Here is a 12037-nt window from a genome sequence, read left to right on the forward strand (position 1 = left end):
TCGTCTCCTCTGGATCATCGGCAGCATCATCAGTCAAATGGACCAGCTCTGCCCTCTCAAGGCTGGCATTGCCATGCCATGCTGGGCACTGTGGCCCGGGGCCCCCAGCTGGGTCGGGGCACTGTATCTCTTCCTTTAGAAAAGCCCCCCTGCAGGGGCACCCAGCTGGCTCCGTGGGTAGAACATGTGACTTTTGATCTCAGCGTCATGAGTTCAAGCCCCATGTTAGGCACAGAGCCTACTTAAAAAAAAAAAGAAGAAGAAGAGGGGCACCTGGGTGGCTCAATCAGTTAAGCATCCAACTTCAGCTCAGGTCATGATCTCATGGTTTGTGAGTTCGAGCCCTGCATTGGGCTCTGTGCTGACCGCTCGGAGCCTGGAGCCTGCTCCGGTTTCTGTGACTCCCCCTCTCTGTGTGTCTCCCCTCCCCTGCTCACCCTTTCTCCCTCTCTCTCAGAAATAAACATTTAAAAATTAAAAAACAAAAACCCCGCCCGCCCACTCCTGCAAAACAGGCACACTGCCCACCATGATACAGGTGTGCAAAATGGTAGAATTCCCACAGTGGGGAGTTTTGTGGTATCTACCAAATTATCCATTCAGCTGCCTCTTGACCCAGCAGTTCTATTTCTGGGAATTTACAACCATGCAATGGTATTGAGAGCACCATTGTTGACAATGGAAGACTGGAAACCCCCAGTGTTCATCAATGGGACTGTGAGTAGATAAAACTTGGTCCGCCCACATAGTGGAATAGAATGCATCCATTTAAAAAATGGGGAAGCTTTCCAGGGACGAGGTAATTCCAGTCTCCAGAATGTTTTTAAGTGAAAAAAAAAAAAAAATGAAATTCTAGGGCACCCGTGTTCCCCCGGAGAGTGCCGCAGTCACTGTGGCAGAGGCCAGCCTCTCAGGAGGCCTCAGCATGGGGAGGTGGGAAGAGGACACTCAGACCACTCCGGGACTTGAGACCTGCAGAGACTCTGGCCACGCGGCGTAGGCTGCTGGGGGCTCGAATCTGCCGACTCCAAACTTCCCACCACTTTCCAGCCTGGTCAAGAGCCAACTCCTCTCTTTGTGAAGGAGCAAATTATCCCAAGTGAGGTTAGTGGGAAGGGAGGAGAGACAAAAGGAGGGAGGGACCGGGCCGAGGGTCAGCAACTGACCCTCCACCCAACCGCAAGGGCCGCAGCTGGGAGCCTAGAGGGCCATTAAGGCACCCCCAGCCCCGACATCTCTCCAGACTCCCTTCAAGCCCTACCCGGGATTGCTGTGGTTTTCCGCTGGCGCCTCTGGCCTCCACAGCCACGCCCCTCCCCCCCAACACGCTGCACTAATGGCTCAGCCTGGGGCCCCAGGGACCTTCCCTGCCCCCCAGACTGCTCTGCGGGCCCCCTTGCCCCCTCACTGCTGAAACCCAATCCTCTGCGGCAGCCCTGGCTCCGCAGAGCAGCCTCCAGCAGAGCGGCCCCTGCCTCCCAACTCGGCTGCGCCCTACCTGGCCTCTCCTGCCGAGCCCCCGGCCCAGCGCTGAGCCTAGTGGAGCCCCGGCTGGTTCCTTCGAGACAGCCGAGCCGAACCTGCCTGGCCAGTGCCTTCCCGCTTCTTGGTTTGGACCCCTCTCCCCACTCTCTCCTCCCCTCTCCTTCCCTGCAGTGACCCCTGCCCGGCCCCCCAAATCCTCAGTCCCTCCCAGTCCTCGGACTGACCCTCTTTCCTCTCTCCAAGTCCCTGCAGCCTGATCGCCAATCCCCAGCCCTCTCAGTGTCCCCCACCCTGGACCTCAGCCATGAAGCCCCATCCTGGGCCAGAGGAGGCCCGGCGGCCAGCTTCGGACATCCGCGTGTTCGCCAGCAGCTGCACGATGCATGGGCTGGGCCACGTCTTCGGCCCTGGGGGCCTGACGCCTCGCCGAGGGCTCTGGGCCGCAGCCGTGCTCCTGTCGCTGGCCGCCTTCCTCTACCAGGTGGCTGAGAGGGTGCGCTACTACGGGGAGTTCCACCATGAGACAGCCCTGGACGAGCGCGAAAGCCACCGGCTCACCTTCCCCGCCATCACCCTGTGCAACATCAACCCACTGCGCCGCTCACGCCTCACGCCCAACGACCTGCACTGGGCTGGGCCCGCGCTGCTGGGCGTGGAGCCCGCTGAGCATGCCGCCTTCCTGCGCGCCCTGGGCCGGCCCCCCGCGCCCCCCCGGCTTCATGCCCAGTCCCACCTTCGACATGGCTCGACTGTACGCCAGGGCCGGACACGCCCTGGAGGAAATGCTGCTGGATTGCCGCTACCGAGGCTGGCCGTGCGGTCCTGAGAACTTCACCGTGGTGAGCTGGCTGCCGGCCCGGCCTACCAGGGACCCGGCCAGTCCCTGCCCAGGACCCGTAATTCCCCCAGCCTTGCTGGCCCAGGCTCCTCCTAAGCTAGGGGACCTTCACACCTGTGCCGGGGATCCTTTCCTTCCCAGCCGGGCAACGGGCTCCACACCCCACCAGTGCCTTTCTGTCCAGCCCAGGAGACGGCCCTCCTTGGGGACCCCTGCCTGCCATTCAGCTGGACTGCAATGTACAAGGTCATGCCTTCCAGCACAGGGCACTCACTGGGGCTGGCTCTGGGCCCGAGCTCTGGTCTGTGGAGCCCCTGCCCCTGGGGCCTGGGGGGAATCTAGTGGGGCCGTTCTAGAGCAGAACCCTCTCCTGCCTGGGGGAGTGGGCTTGTCTTCCCTCTTCCTCTCCAACATTCTGCCAGTCCTGGAGGAGGGCAACTGAGACCCACTTCCTTTCTTGCCATTCTCTGAAGACACACTTGTCCTACAGGCTGTGCCCTGGGCTGGGGGGCTGGGGGGCTGAGGAAGGGGGAGGAGGGGCTGCGGTGATGGGAGCCCACAAGGGTCCAACTAGCTGTGCTGGTAAGTGGGAGGGGCTGGGGGCACTGAGATGTGGGTTCCGTGTTCAAAGAGACCACATAGAGGATGGGGAGGGGAGAGGTCTCATGTTTGCCTGGGGGAAAGAGCTGGCCAGGCTCCTTGTCCCCTAGTGAGCTCTGTCCCCCATCTGCTCACCCACAGATCTTCACCCGGATGGGTCAGTGCTACACCTTTAACTCCGGCGCGGATGGGGCAGAGCTGCTCACCACTCCCAAGGGCGGCATGGGCAACGGGCTGGAGATCATGCTGGATGTGCAGCAGGATGAGTATCTGCCCGTGTGGAGGGACATGGGTATGGAGGCACCCGTGTCAGGCTGGAGGGGTGGCAGAGATGGTGTACAAAAGGCTCTGGGAAGGAGAGGAGGCGCTAGGAAGGGCCCCAGAGGAGTACATCCTCTTCTGTGAAGTGGGGGAAAGGGGGGCGGGCAGGGTTGGCCAGTCACAGTCCTGGGGCCAGCCGTCTGCAGCAGGGGGGCTCCTGGGACACAGGCGTCAGGGTCCCCCTTTCCCCTGCAGAGGAGACCCCGTTCGAGGTGGGGGTCCGAGTGCAGATCCACAGCCAGGAGGAGCCGCCCACCATCGACCAGCTGGGCTTCGGGGCAGCCCCCGGCTACCAGACCTTCGTGTCCTGCCAGCAACAGCGAGTATCCTCACGGGTTTTTCCAACCCCCTCCTTCAGCCGCAACATCTCAGACCACCCCAGGGGCCTCCAGCCCTCGGCATGCTGTCTCGGTGACCACTCACACTGCACCTGGTCGCCCCACTTCTCCCCGAAGCCTCCTTAACCCGACCAACTACAGCTGAGCTTCCTGCCACCACCCTGGGGTGACTGCAGCTCCGCACCTCTGGACCCCGACTTTGAGCCGGAACCTTCTGGTCCCCTAGGTCCTCCCAGCCCCAGCCCAGGCCCCCAAGCCCCCTATAGTCTGATGGGGTGTCGCCTGGCCTGTGAGGCCCGCTATGTGGCTCGGAAGTGTGGCTGCCGAATGATGCATATGCCAGGTAAGGAGCTGGTGGGGGCGGAGGCGGGGGTCCAGGTACCGCGAAGGGGCCTGGGAGCTGCTCCTGAAGCGGTCTCCTCCCCCACCACGCCAGGCGGGGCGCCAGTGTGCAGCCCCCAGCAATACAAGGACTGCGCGGACCCGGCGCTGGGTAAGGGGCAGACCTCCCCCGCGTCCCCATCCCCGCTCGGCTCCGGCTCCCGGACTCGCCGGCCGGGTGGCCCTGACTCAGGTGACTGTGGTGGCCCTTAGACGCCATGCTGCGGAAGGACGCGTGCACCTGCCCCAACCCCTGCGCCAGCACGCGCTACGCCAAGGAGCTCTCCATGGTGCGGATCCCGAGCCGCGCCGCCGCCCGCTACCTGGCCCGGAAACACAACCGCAGCGAGGCCTACATCGTGTGAGTCGGGCCATCCGGGACCAGACGGGGCAGGGTGGGGGGAAGGGCGGGGGCACCCTCCCGCGGGCGAGCCTTCGTGCGCACACCCGGGTGCAAGCCCAGCTTGTACATCATCGCGGGGCTCCTGGGACTCTGGCCAAGCTGTTTAACCTTTGTGATAGCATCTCTTCTGCAAATGGGGCCGTGACACCCGTCCCGGGGCTCTTAAGAGGAGTCACAGACTGGAGATCGCGCACCTCTCTCCTGCCAGCAGCTATCACCTGGGGGTGTCCAGCGAGCTTTCTTGGCCTCTTTTCCTCCAGAGAGAACGTGCTCGTGCTGGACATCTTCTTTGAGGCCCTCAACTATGAGACCGTGGAGCAGAAAAAGGCCTATGAAGTGTCAGAACTGCTCGGTGTGTGTGTGTGTGTGTGTGTGTGTGTGTGTGTGTGTGTGCGCACGCACGCGTGCATCCAGGTCATCCAGAAGTCTGGGGAGGTGTGGGCTTGGCAGGTGGCTGTGAGCTGATGGGTAACCTGGTCTCCACAGGCGACATTGGGGGCCAGATGGGGCTGTTCATCGGGGCCAGCCTGCTCACCATCCTTGAGATCCTGGACTACCTCTGTGAGGTGGGCCTGAGCCCCACCTGGGGGAGGGGGAAGGAATCAATGCATAAGATCCAGGAGAAGGTGTGCAATGGCCACTTCCCCCACTGCTTGCCCCCAGGTGTTCCAAGACAGGGTCCTGGGATACTTCTGGAACCGGAAGCACTCCCAAAGGCACTCTAGCACCAATCTGGTAACAAACCCTTCTTCCTTCCTTGCCATCTCCAATGTCTTCCCCTGAAGCCTAGAACACCATCCCTACCCAGCTGAGGAAAGAATGGTGGGGGAGGAGCGTGCAGTGACTTTGGCTGGTCCTGGGAGGGAGGACTCCTCCCCACCTCTGACCCTCTCCCTCCTCCCACAGCTTCAGGAAGGGCTGGGCAGCCATGGAACCCAAGTTCCCCACCTCAGCCTGGGCCCCAGGTAACAAGAAATGGCTCCCTATTTCAAGGGAGGAGGGGCAGGTCCAGTCTAGGGGGTGACACCGAGGTTCAGGAGGGGAGGGCAGTGGGAACAAGGCCTCCTGTCCCAGCGCAGTGGTCTGGGTCTCACCAGGCCCCCCACCCCTCCCTGTGCCGTCACCAAGACTCTGTCTGCCTCCCACCGCACCTGCTACCTCGTCACACGGCTCTAGACCTGGCATCTGTGTCTTCTGGGCTGCACCCTGACATCTTGGACGGGCCCAGCCTGCACATGTCTCTGCCCTCTTCACCCCAAATAAAGTTCTAATGCGTCAGCCTCAGCTGTTTCTCTCACAGCCAGACTAGTCAGGCTAAGGTCAAAGAAGACCTCTGCCCACCAACCTCCAGTGGACGGCGTCTGAGATGCAGATGGGTCCCAGTCAACCACCACAAATCTCTCTGGGCGAAAAGAGTAGTGAGAGGGCGTCCTCCCGTTGCACCTCAGCATGAAGGAGTTTATCAAAATGACATCTCAGAGAGAAAGGAGTCCAAAGCCCGGTATCAAGGCAAAGAGGACTCAGTGGGAGGACAGTTATGTTCGGGGCACACAAGGGAATAGTTGAAGAAGGCTCTGACCCACAGCCTGGCAAGAAGTGGGGGGCAGGGAGAGGACAGAGGGTGTGTAGCCACTTCCAAGAACACAAGCTGCTGTCCGCCTTAGATCATGACTCTTTTCTCACGTTTGGGACCAAGCACCAGCACACCACCTGTCTCCATGGGAACTGCTCTGCGTCTCCAACCTTCCCAAAGAGCAGAAGGTCCCAGCTTGAGATGGTGGAGGGAGGCCTTCCCTTCCCACTCCTGCCAGTAAGAAGACATCCTGGCCCCAGCTACAGCCCCATCCCTGCTCTTTCTCTGTACCTCACATATTGGAAAACTGACAAGGGAGCAGGGGAAGGGATGTTCCTCGTCTAACCGCATCTTTGGATCCCTGCTGTCCCAGCCTATCAGCCTGGGTATGGGGGGTGGGGATGAAGGGAAAGATGGGGAGGTACACGTGGGGTATGGAGAGCCGTGAAGAAAGGCCCCGCCCTTTTTCTCCCCATTCTGGTGCAGGCCCATCCTGACTCTGACACTGGCTGCCAGCATAAGCCCATGTGCGGGGGTGGTACTGCCCCGAGCCCAGCCGTCAGGGGTGGGGGGCGGTGCCCCCAGCCCCCAAGTGTCAGGCCACTCAGAGTAGTGGAGCAAAGGCTGGACCGCTGGGCTGGGTCTGAGCCAGAAGCAAGGCCGGAGAGGGCGGTAAAACAGAGACCCCTGCCCAAGCCCACCCGCCTCTCAGAGCCACTCTACCACATCAGCCAGACTGTGGGAAAGGAGCCAATTTATGAAATTAAATAAAGTCCACGGAGGGAGTGAAGAACACGGGCCGGGGCACCCCCACCCCGGCCGGGCCCAGCACAGCTGGAGCTCAGCACCCCGTGCACCCCCGGCTTTTCCTCCCCTCCCAGGAGGGGGCTTAAATAGGCCAGGCCCCAGCCCGGCCAAGGTCCTGGAGCCTACGGGGGGCAGAAGTCGGAGAAGTAGGGGTGTTGCAGGGCTTCCTCTGCCGAGATGCGCTGGACGGGGTTACATTTCAGGAGGTTCTGAAGGCGCGAAGAAAGGCGCGAAGAAAGGCAGGTTCAGGCTGGGTTAACTGCCTCCAGCCTCAGCCTCCCCTAGACCTCCTGACAAGTGTCTGGATCCCACCCTCGGCCCCTGCCCTCGGTCACCTGTAGAAGGTCCCTCCCTGTGGCATTGAGCTTGGGTACGACATTCACCAGGGACGTTGTGGCCGGGTACATCGGGTAGGGCTGTGGGGGTGGGGGTGCAGGGAGAGTCAGACCAGCAGTGCGGGGGCCCGGAGGCTGCTACAGCTGGGAAGCAAAAGGGACCCCCGCTATTCCCCGTCACACCTTATAGTCTGGCAGCTTGGTCATGGCAGGCCACTGCTCCTCGGTTGGTGTCCCCAGAAGCGTGTCCATGGGGTCAAGGATCACTCAGGTGGAAAGGGGCGGGTGAGGGGCTCTTCCCCTCCTGGGGGGGGCGGTTCTCATATACCCACCTCCACACCCCTCACTTTATCCCACCGCTCATGACAGAGGCAGGACCCAGCACGTGCAGGGTGTTCCCGGGGCGCGCCAGGCACTTTACAAACGCTCACTCCTCTGACCTAAATAAACCCCGATGTCTGTTGCTGATGAACCAGTTGGCCTTCTCCTACTCCCACATCTACCCCTCCCCCCCCCCCCCCCCCCCCCCGCTGCTTTTGGTTCCTGCGTCCTAAGGATTCACTTCTCAGCTGGAGGAACACGCTCACGGCTACTCCCCCAAGTGAGCCCTCCTTGTCACAGGTCACACACTCTCCAGCAGACAGCTTCAACCCTGCCCTACCGGGGTGTCCGCCCTCCATCCCCTCGCCCAAAGCCACCCCCTCTCCTGGCTCAGCCCATGCACTCTGCGCTCCACAGGCTCCTTACTCCCCTTCATGTTTTTAAAATTGAACTCTACACCCAACGTGGGGCTCAAACTCGTGACCCCCGTGGTCAAGAGTCGCACGCTCTACCGACCGAGCCTGCCAGGTGCCCCCTCTGACTCCCCTTCAGAGAGCTCGAGGCAAAGGGAAATGTCGAAGGATATCGGAAGATTCTCTTCAACTGGTCGTCTACGTCATTGCCCGGGAAAAGAGGCCGCCCCGCGTTGGCCAGCTCTAGGGGGTGCAGTGGGGTATGAAGAACCCCTCATTCCCATGGCACCCTCTGTGTGTCCTATCCCCAGCCCCAAGCGCCTCACTCCCTTCCCCAGAGGGGCCACTCCAGACCCGATCTGTCCACTCAGATGGGAGAGACAGTGGCTCCGCAGACCCCCAGGCATGTCACCTGCAAAGATGCAGCCGGCCGACCACATGTCGATGGATGTGGAGTACAGCTTGGCCCCAAAGAGGACATCCGGTGGGCGGTACCACAGCGTGACCACCTGGAGAAGACCCCACCCACAGCGACCCCCCTGCTTAGAGGACTGGGGAGGAGGGGCTCGGTGAGGAGGGGAAACAATTGTGTGGGACCTGGAGTAGGAGACGGAAAGATGCTCAGAGGGGACCCCCTCCCTCACCCCCACCTCCCACCCCCCCTCCAGCTCACCTCAGCTGAGTAACAGCGAACTGGGATCCCAAAGGCTCGAGCCAAGCCAAAATCGGCCAATTTCAGCTCCCCGTTCTGAGTGGAGATGGAAAGGGACTTTGAGAGGGGTTTTCAACAGTCCCAGGGCAGGCCTCCTTCTGCCTCCCAGCCCAGCTCCCCCCATCACTTGTGCCAGCCAGTGACTACAGCCTCCCTGACCTCCCACCTTCTCCCCAGGAGGTACCCTGTTTATCAGCAGGTTCTGGGGCTTCAGGTCCCTGTGCAGTACATTGCGGCTGTGACAGAATCCCAGGCCTTTCAGCAGCTGGAAGAGGAAGGACTGTGGGGCGGAGAGGGGTGGCGGGGGGAGAGCATCAGACCTTCTGGAAGGAAGCTGCAGCCAGTAGTGGGTCACGTTCCCCTCTTCACCCTCTGCTAGCCTCAAAACCCCACCCATCTTTCAGCAACCTCATCGCTTTGCTACGGAGGACCTGCTTTGTACGGTGGTAGGTATTATATACCCATATATATAGGTATATATGTGGGGGCCCTGCTCCCCACCCTTCTAGAACTTACAGCCTAGTGGGCCTTCCCCCCTCCCACTCTGATCTCTCCCCTAACTGGCCTTAGGTAAGCACACACTTCGTAGCCATCAATATATATGCTGTGCTGTATTATCATTCAGTGCTGCTTCCCCTGGGACTGGGGCCAGGCACTCGGGCCTAGCACAGTGCCTGGCATATAGCAAAGCATCCCATAGGTGTTTGTTGAATGAATGAATGAATGAATGAATGAGTGAATGAATGAGTGAACGAACGTATCTCTCTGACTCTCATTTCCTCGTCTCTCAAATGCAAATCGTATCACTGATATCAAAGTATTACTGTCAGATCAAAGAGACCATGTCAAGATGCTTGCTCAGACAGAAAGCTCCTGGAGGGTAGAGACAGGGTTTTCTCATTCCGACACCCTAGCGTGTCCCCGCTCAGGCCCTGAACTTGGTGCTCAGAGAGTGCATACGCTGAAGACAGAGTGCCACTTGGCCTCAGTGAGTCTCCAGGACACTAGCCCCTCACCTTTACAATTTCAGGATCTAGGTCACCATTGCAGCTGTCGAAATACTTCTTAAGGTCCTAAAAAGGGATGGGGGTGGGGAACGTGACAGAGTTTAACCTCAGTCTGGGCCCCTATACCCTCCCCCAAGGCTACTGGCCCCCAAGTCCCCCTGTCACCTGGTCACAGAACTCAAAAACCAAAGTCAGCTTCTTGTCGCTATGCAGGACGTCATGAAGCCTAGGGAGGAGGGACGACTCAGCGGGGCAGGTCCACGAGTTTCAGCCTCAGGTCCCCAAGGGATCTGTATCAGCCCAACCCTGGTCCCAGCATCAGCCCAGCCCATCTCTGAAGCCCCCCTCCTCCAACTGACCACACAGGCAAGGAGGACCCTGCCCATCTACACACCTGACGATGTTCTTGTGCTTCAGCTCTTTGAGTAGGCAGATTTCCCGAAGGGCTGAGCTCGGCACTCCCTACACATGGGAGGGGGCCGGGCGGGCAACAGTCACATCCCACCCAACCTGGGCCCTCAACCCCCTCCCTAGCCCTGATGTCCCAGTCCTACCTCATCATCGTCATCCAGCCTCACCCGTTTCAGAGCCACAATCTCATGGGTCTCTCGGTTTTTGGCCTTGAATACTGTTCCATAGGTGCCTACAGGAAGGTCAGGGGCGAGGGTAAAGATGGGACACCCTTCCTACCCCAGGAAGTCCCTGTCAGGAGAGCAGGCAACGCAGGTGTGCGTTATTTCTGATGTCTGGACGAGTAAGGGAAGAGATTGAGGGTGAAAGGCTCAGCATTTGCAGAGCTTTGTAAGTGACGAAGGGGCAGAGAAGGTGCCTGTAGATAGATGGCTCACGCGTGTCTGCAGCAGGGATAGGCTGTGGTTGCGAGGGTAAGGAGGTCTATAATAAAGGCGGTGCTTCCGGAGGGTCTGGGGATGGTGGCAGGTCTGGAAGAAAAGTGGGGGTCGGCAGAAATGTTGAGGTTGGAGGTCTGCATCGAGAACTGAGGCTGGGGGCTGGGTGAGGTTTTGCAAATGGTGCTGAGGCTACGGGTGGAAGATGCAGGAAGTGTTAAGGTCGGCAGGTGGGTCTCCAGGAAGTGCTAAGGTTGGGAAGGGGCGTCTGCGGGAAATGCTAACGGGAAGGACAGGTGTCCGCAAGGAGTGTGGAGCTCGGGGCCAGGGCTGCAGTCGGGGCTGAGGTCGGAGCCTGTGGGTATTGCTGACGGTAGAGGAGCCAGGCTGCAAGGAATGCTGAAGGGTCTGTAGAGGAAGATCTTGCAGGAACATCTCGTAGCCCCATTACCTTCCCCAATCTTCTCGAGTTTCTCGTATTTCTGCATCGCGGCAGCCGCGGGGACCCCTACGGGCCCTGGGTTCTAAGACTCCGGCCCCGGCGTTGCAGAGGAGGCGGCACCCCAGCCTCCGGCCCTGCCCCGCCTCCCCCCTCCCCCCTCCCCCCGCCCTGCCTGCGCAAGGGCTTCTGGGCCGTGTAGTACTAAGGGTACGCAGGTTTCCCAGCAATGTCCCGGGCATTAGGCAACAAAAAGACTACAACTCCCAGCAGGCTGCGCGAAGGTTCTCTGCAGCACTCGCTTCCCGGGGCCCCGGTTCGACCGCGGAGGAAAACCTTGGACTTCAAGTCCCAGGAAGCATCGCGTATCCGCTTTCCGGGCCTCACAGCCGTCGCGCCACAGCTCCCAGTGTGCCCTGCTCTTGTTATTCCTTTCTGTGATCACAACCTTCTTTTGAAAAGGGTTTCTCTGGGACTACACATCCAGAATGCAGTAGGGTGGGGGTGGGGCGCTCTCTGGGGTTTGGGGTTTGGCGGCCTGCATCCCCGGCCCGGATAGCTGCGCTCTGACGCGACTGATGGTGTCGAGGTTCCAACGACCTCCTGACAATCGCGCTACGGATTTCCACCTCTCCCCAGGCCATCTGGAGACCTCAGGATTGATTGGGGAATGGCTCCGAGCCATGTTTTGGTGATGACTTCACAGGGACCAGCTGAACCACAAGGCTGGGAAGAGAGGCAGGTGTGCCCCTGGATTTAACTTACGCCAGAGACCCCTCTCTGCCTTCGGCCCCGTGTGTCGTCTCGGAGCCCACCCGACTCCAGCCGTTCGCTACACTGTGACACCCCAAGGCAAGCTGGCTGGAACACTGGGAGTCCCCCACCCCCGCCCCCCATACCCGTCTGGAGAGCCCGGGCCCACCGGAGTCAACCAGGGTGTGGCCGAGGACTGGCAGGTCGGCTACCGCCCTCAACAGACAGAAGCACAGACAGATGCTATACTTGCAGCAGCCTTGACCTCATCCCTTAAGGAGTTGATTATAGATTTTCTTGCTCTCCTCTCTAATTGTCTCATGATTGCATTCTTGAGGGCTGTGAACTGGACAAAAACGGCCCCAAACAGCACTCCTCAGCACCCAAACCATAGTTGGTGCTAAACATTTGTTGATTAACTCGTTTAGACCAGACCGTTTTCGGCAAACACAATGCTGTGCTT

The 12037-nt window shown here is 60.1% G+C and overlaps 2 protein-coding genes across 2 annotated transcripts; one reads left to right on the plus strand and one right to left on the minus strand.

Moving 5' to 3' along the window:
• The first annotated feature begins 377 nt into the window (after window positions 1-377).
• On the plus strand, window positions 378-5644 carry ASIC3 (acid sensing ion channel subunit 3). The gene is given in 12 exon segments (XM_011280641.3): window positions 378-2191; window positions 2193-2324; window positions 3065-3215; window positions 3440-3567; window positions 3724-3925; window positions 4019-4075; window positions 4177-4324; window positions 4627-4718; window positions 4853-4932; window positions 5030-5101; window positions 5273-5331; window positions 5464-5644. Coding segments are annotated over 12 exon segments (1602 nt in total). The 5' UTR covers window positions 378-1789; the 3' UTR covers window positions 5543-5644.
• A 1032-nt stretch (window positions 5645-6676) lies between these two features.
• Window positions 6677-10968, minus strand: CDK5 (cyclin dependent kinase 5). Its single transcript, XM_003983221.5, has 12 exons — window positions 10834-10968; window positions 10089-10177; window positions 9929-9996; window positions 9700-9760; window positions 9544-9600; window positions 8712-8807; window positions 8489-8563; window positions 8228-8324; window positions 7989-8058; window positions 7265-7325; window positions 7082-7162; window positions 6677-6955 (listed from the first exon to the last, which is right to left on the minus strand). Exons 1-12 carry the CDS (start codon window positions 10868-10870, stop codon window positions 6869-6871), a joined length of 879 nt encoding a protein of 292 aa, XP_003983270.1. The 5' UTR covers window positions 10871-10968; the 3' UTR covers window positions 6677-6868.
• Between the last annotated feature and the right edge of the window lie 1069 nt (window positions 10969-12037).

This window comes from Felis catus, chromosome A2, assembly GCF_018350175.1.
Source record: "Felis catus isolate Fca126 chromosome A2, F.catus_Fca126_mat1.0, whole genome shotgun sequence".
NCBI lineage: Eukaryota > Metazoa > Chordata > Mammalia > Carnivora > Felidae > Felis > Felis catus.

Bases quoted from the DNA above. Each gene is read 5' to 3' on its own strand.
- CDK5 (XM_003983221.5), bottom strand. From the start codon at position 10,870: ATGCAGAAATACGAGAAACTCGAGAAGATTGGGGAAG. The intron at 9,761-9,928 runs GTGTGTAGATGG...CCTCCTCCCTAG, and splicing joins AAGCACAAGAACATCGTCAG to GCTTCATGACGTCCTGCATA. The intron at 8,325-8,488 runs GTGAGCTGGAGG...GGTCTTCTCCAG, and splicing joins TTCGCTGTTACTCAGCTGAG to GTGGTCACGCTGTGGTACCG.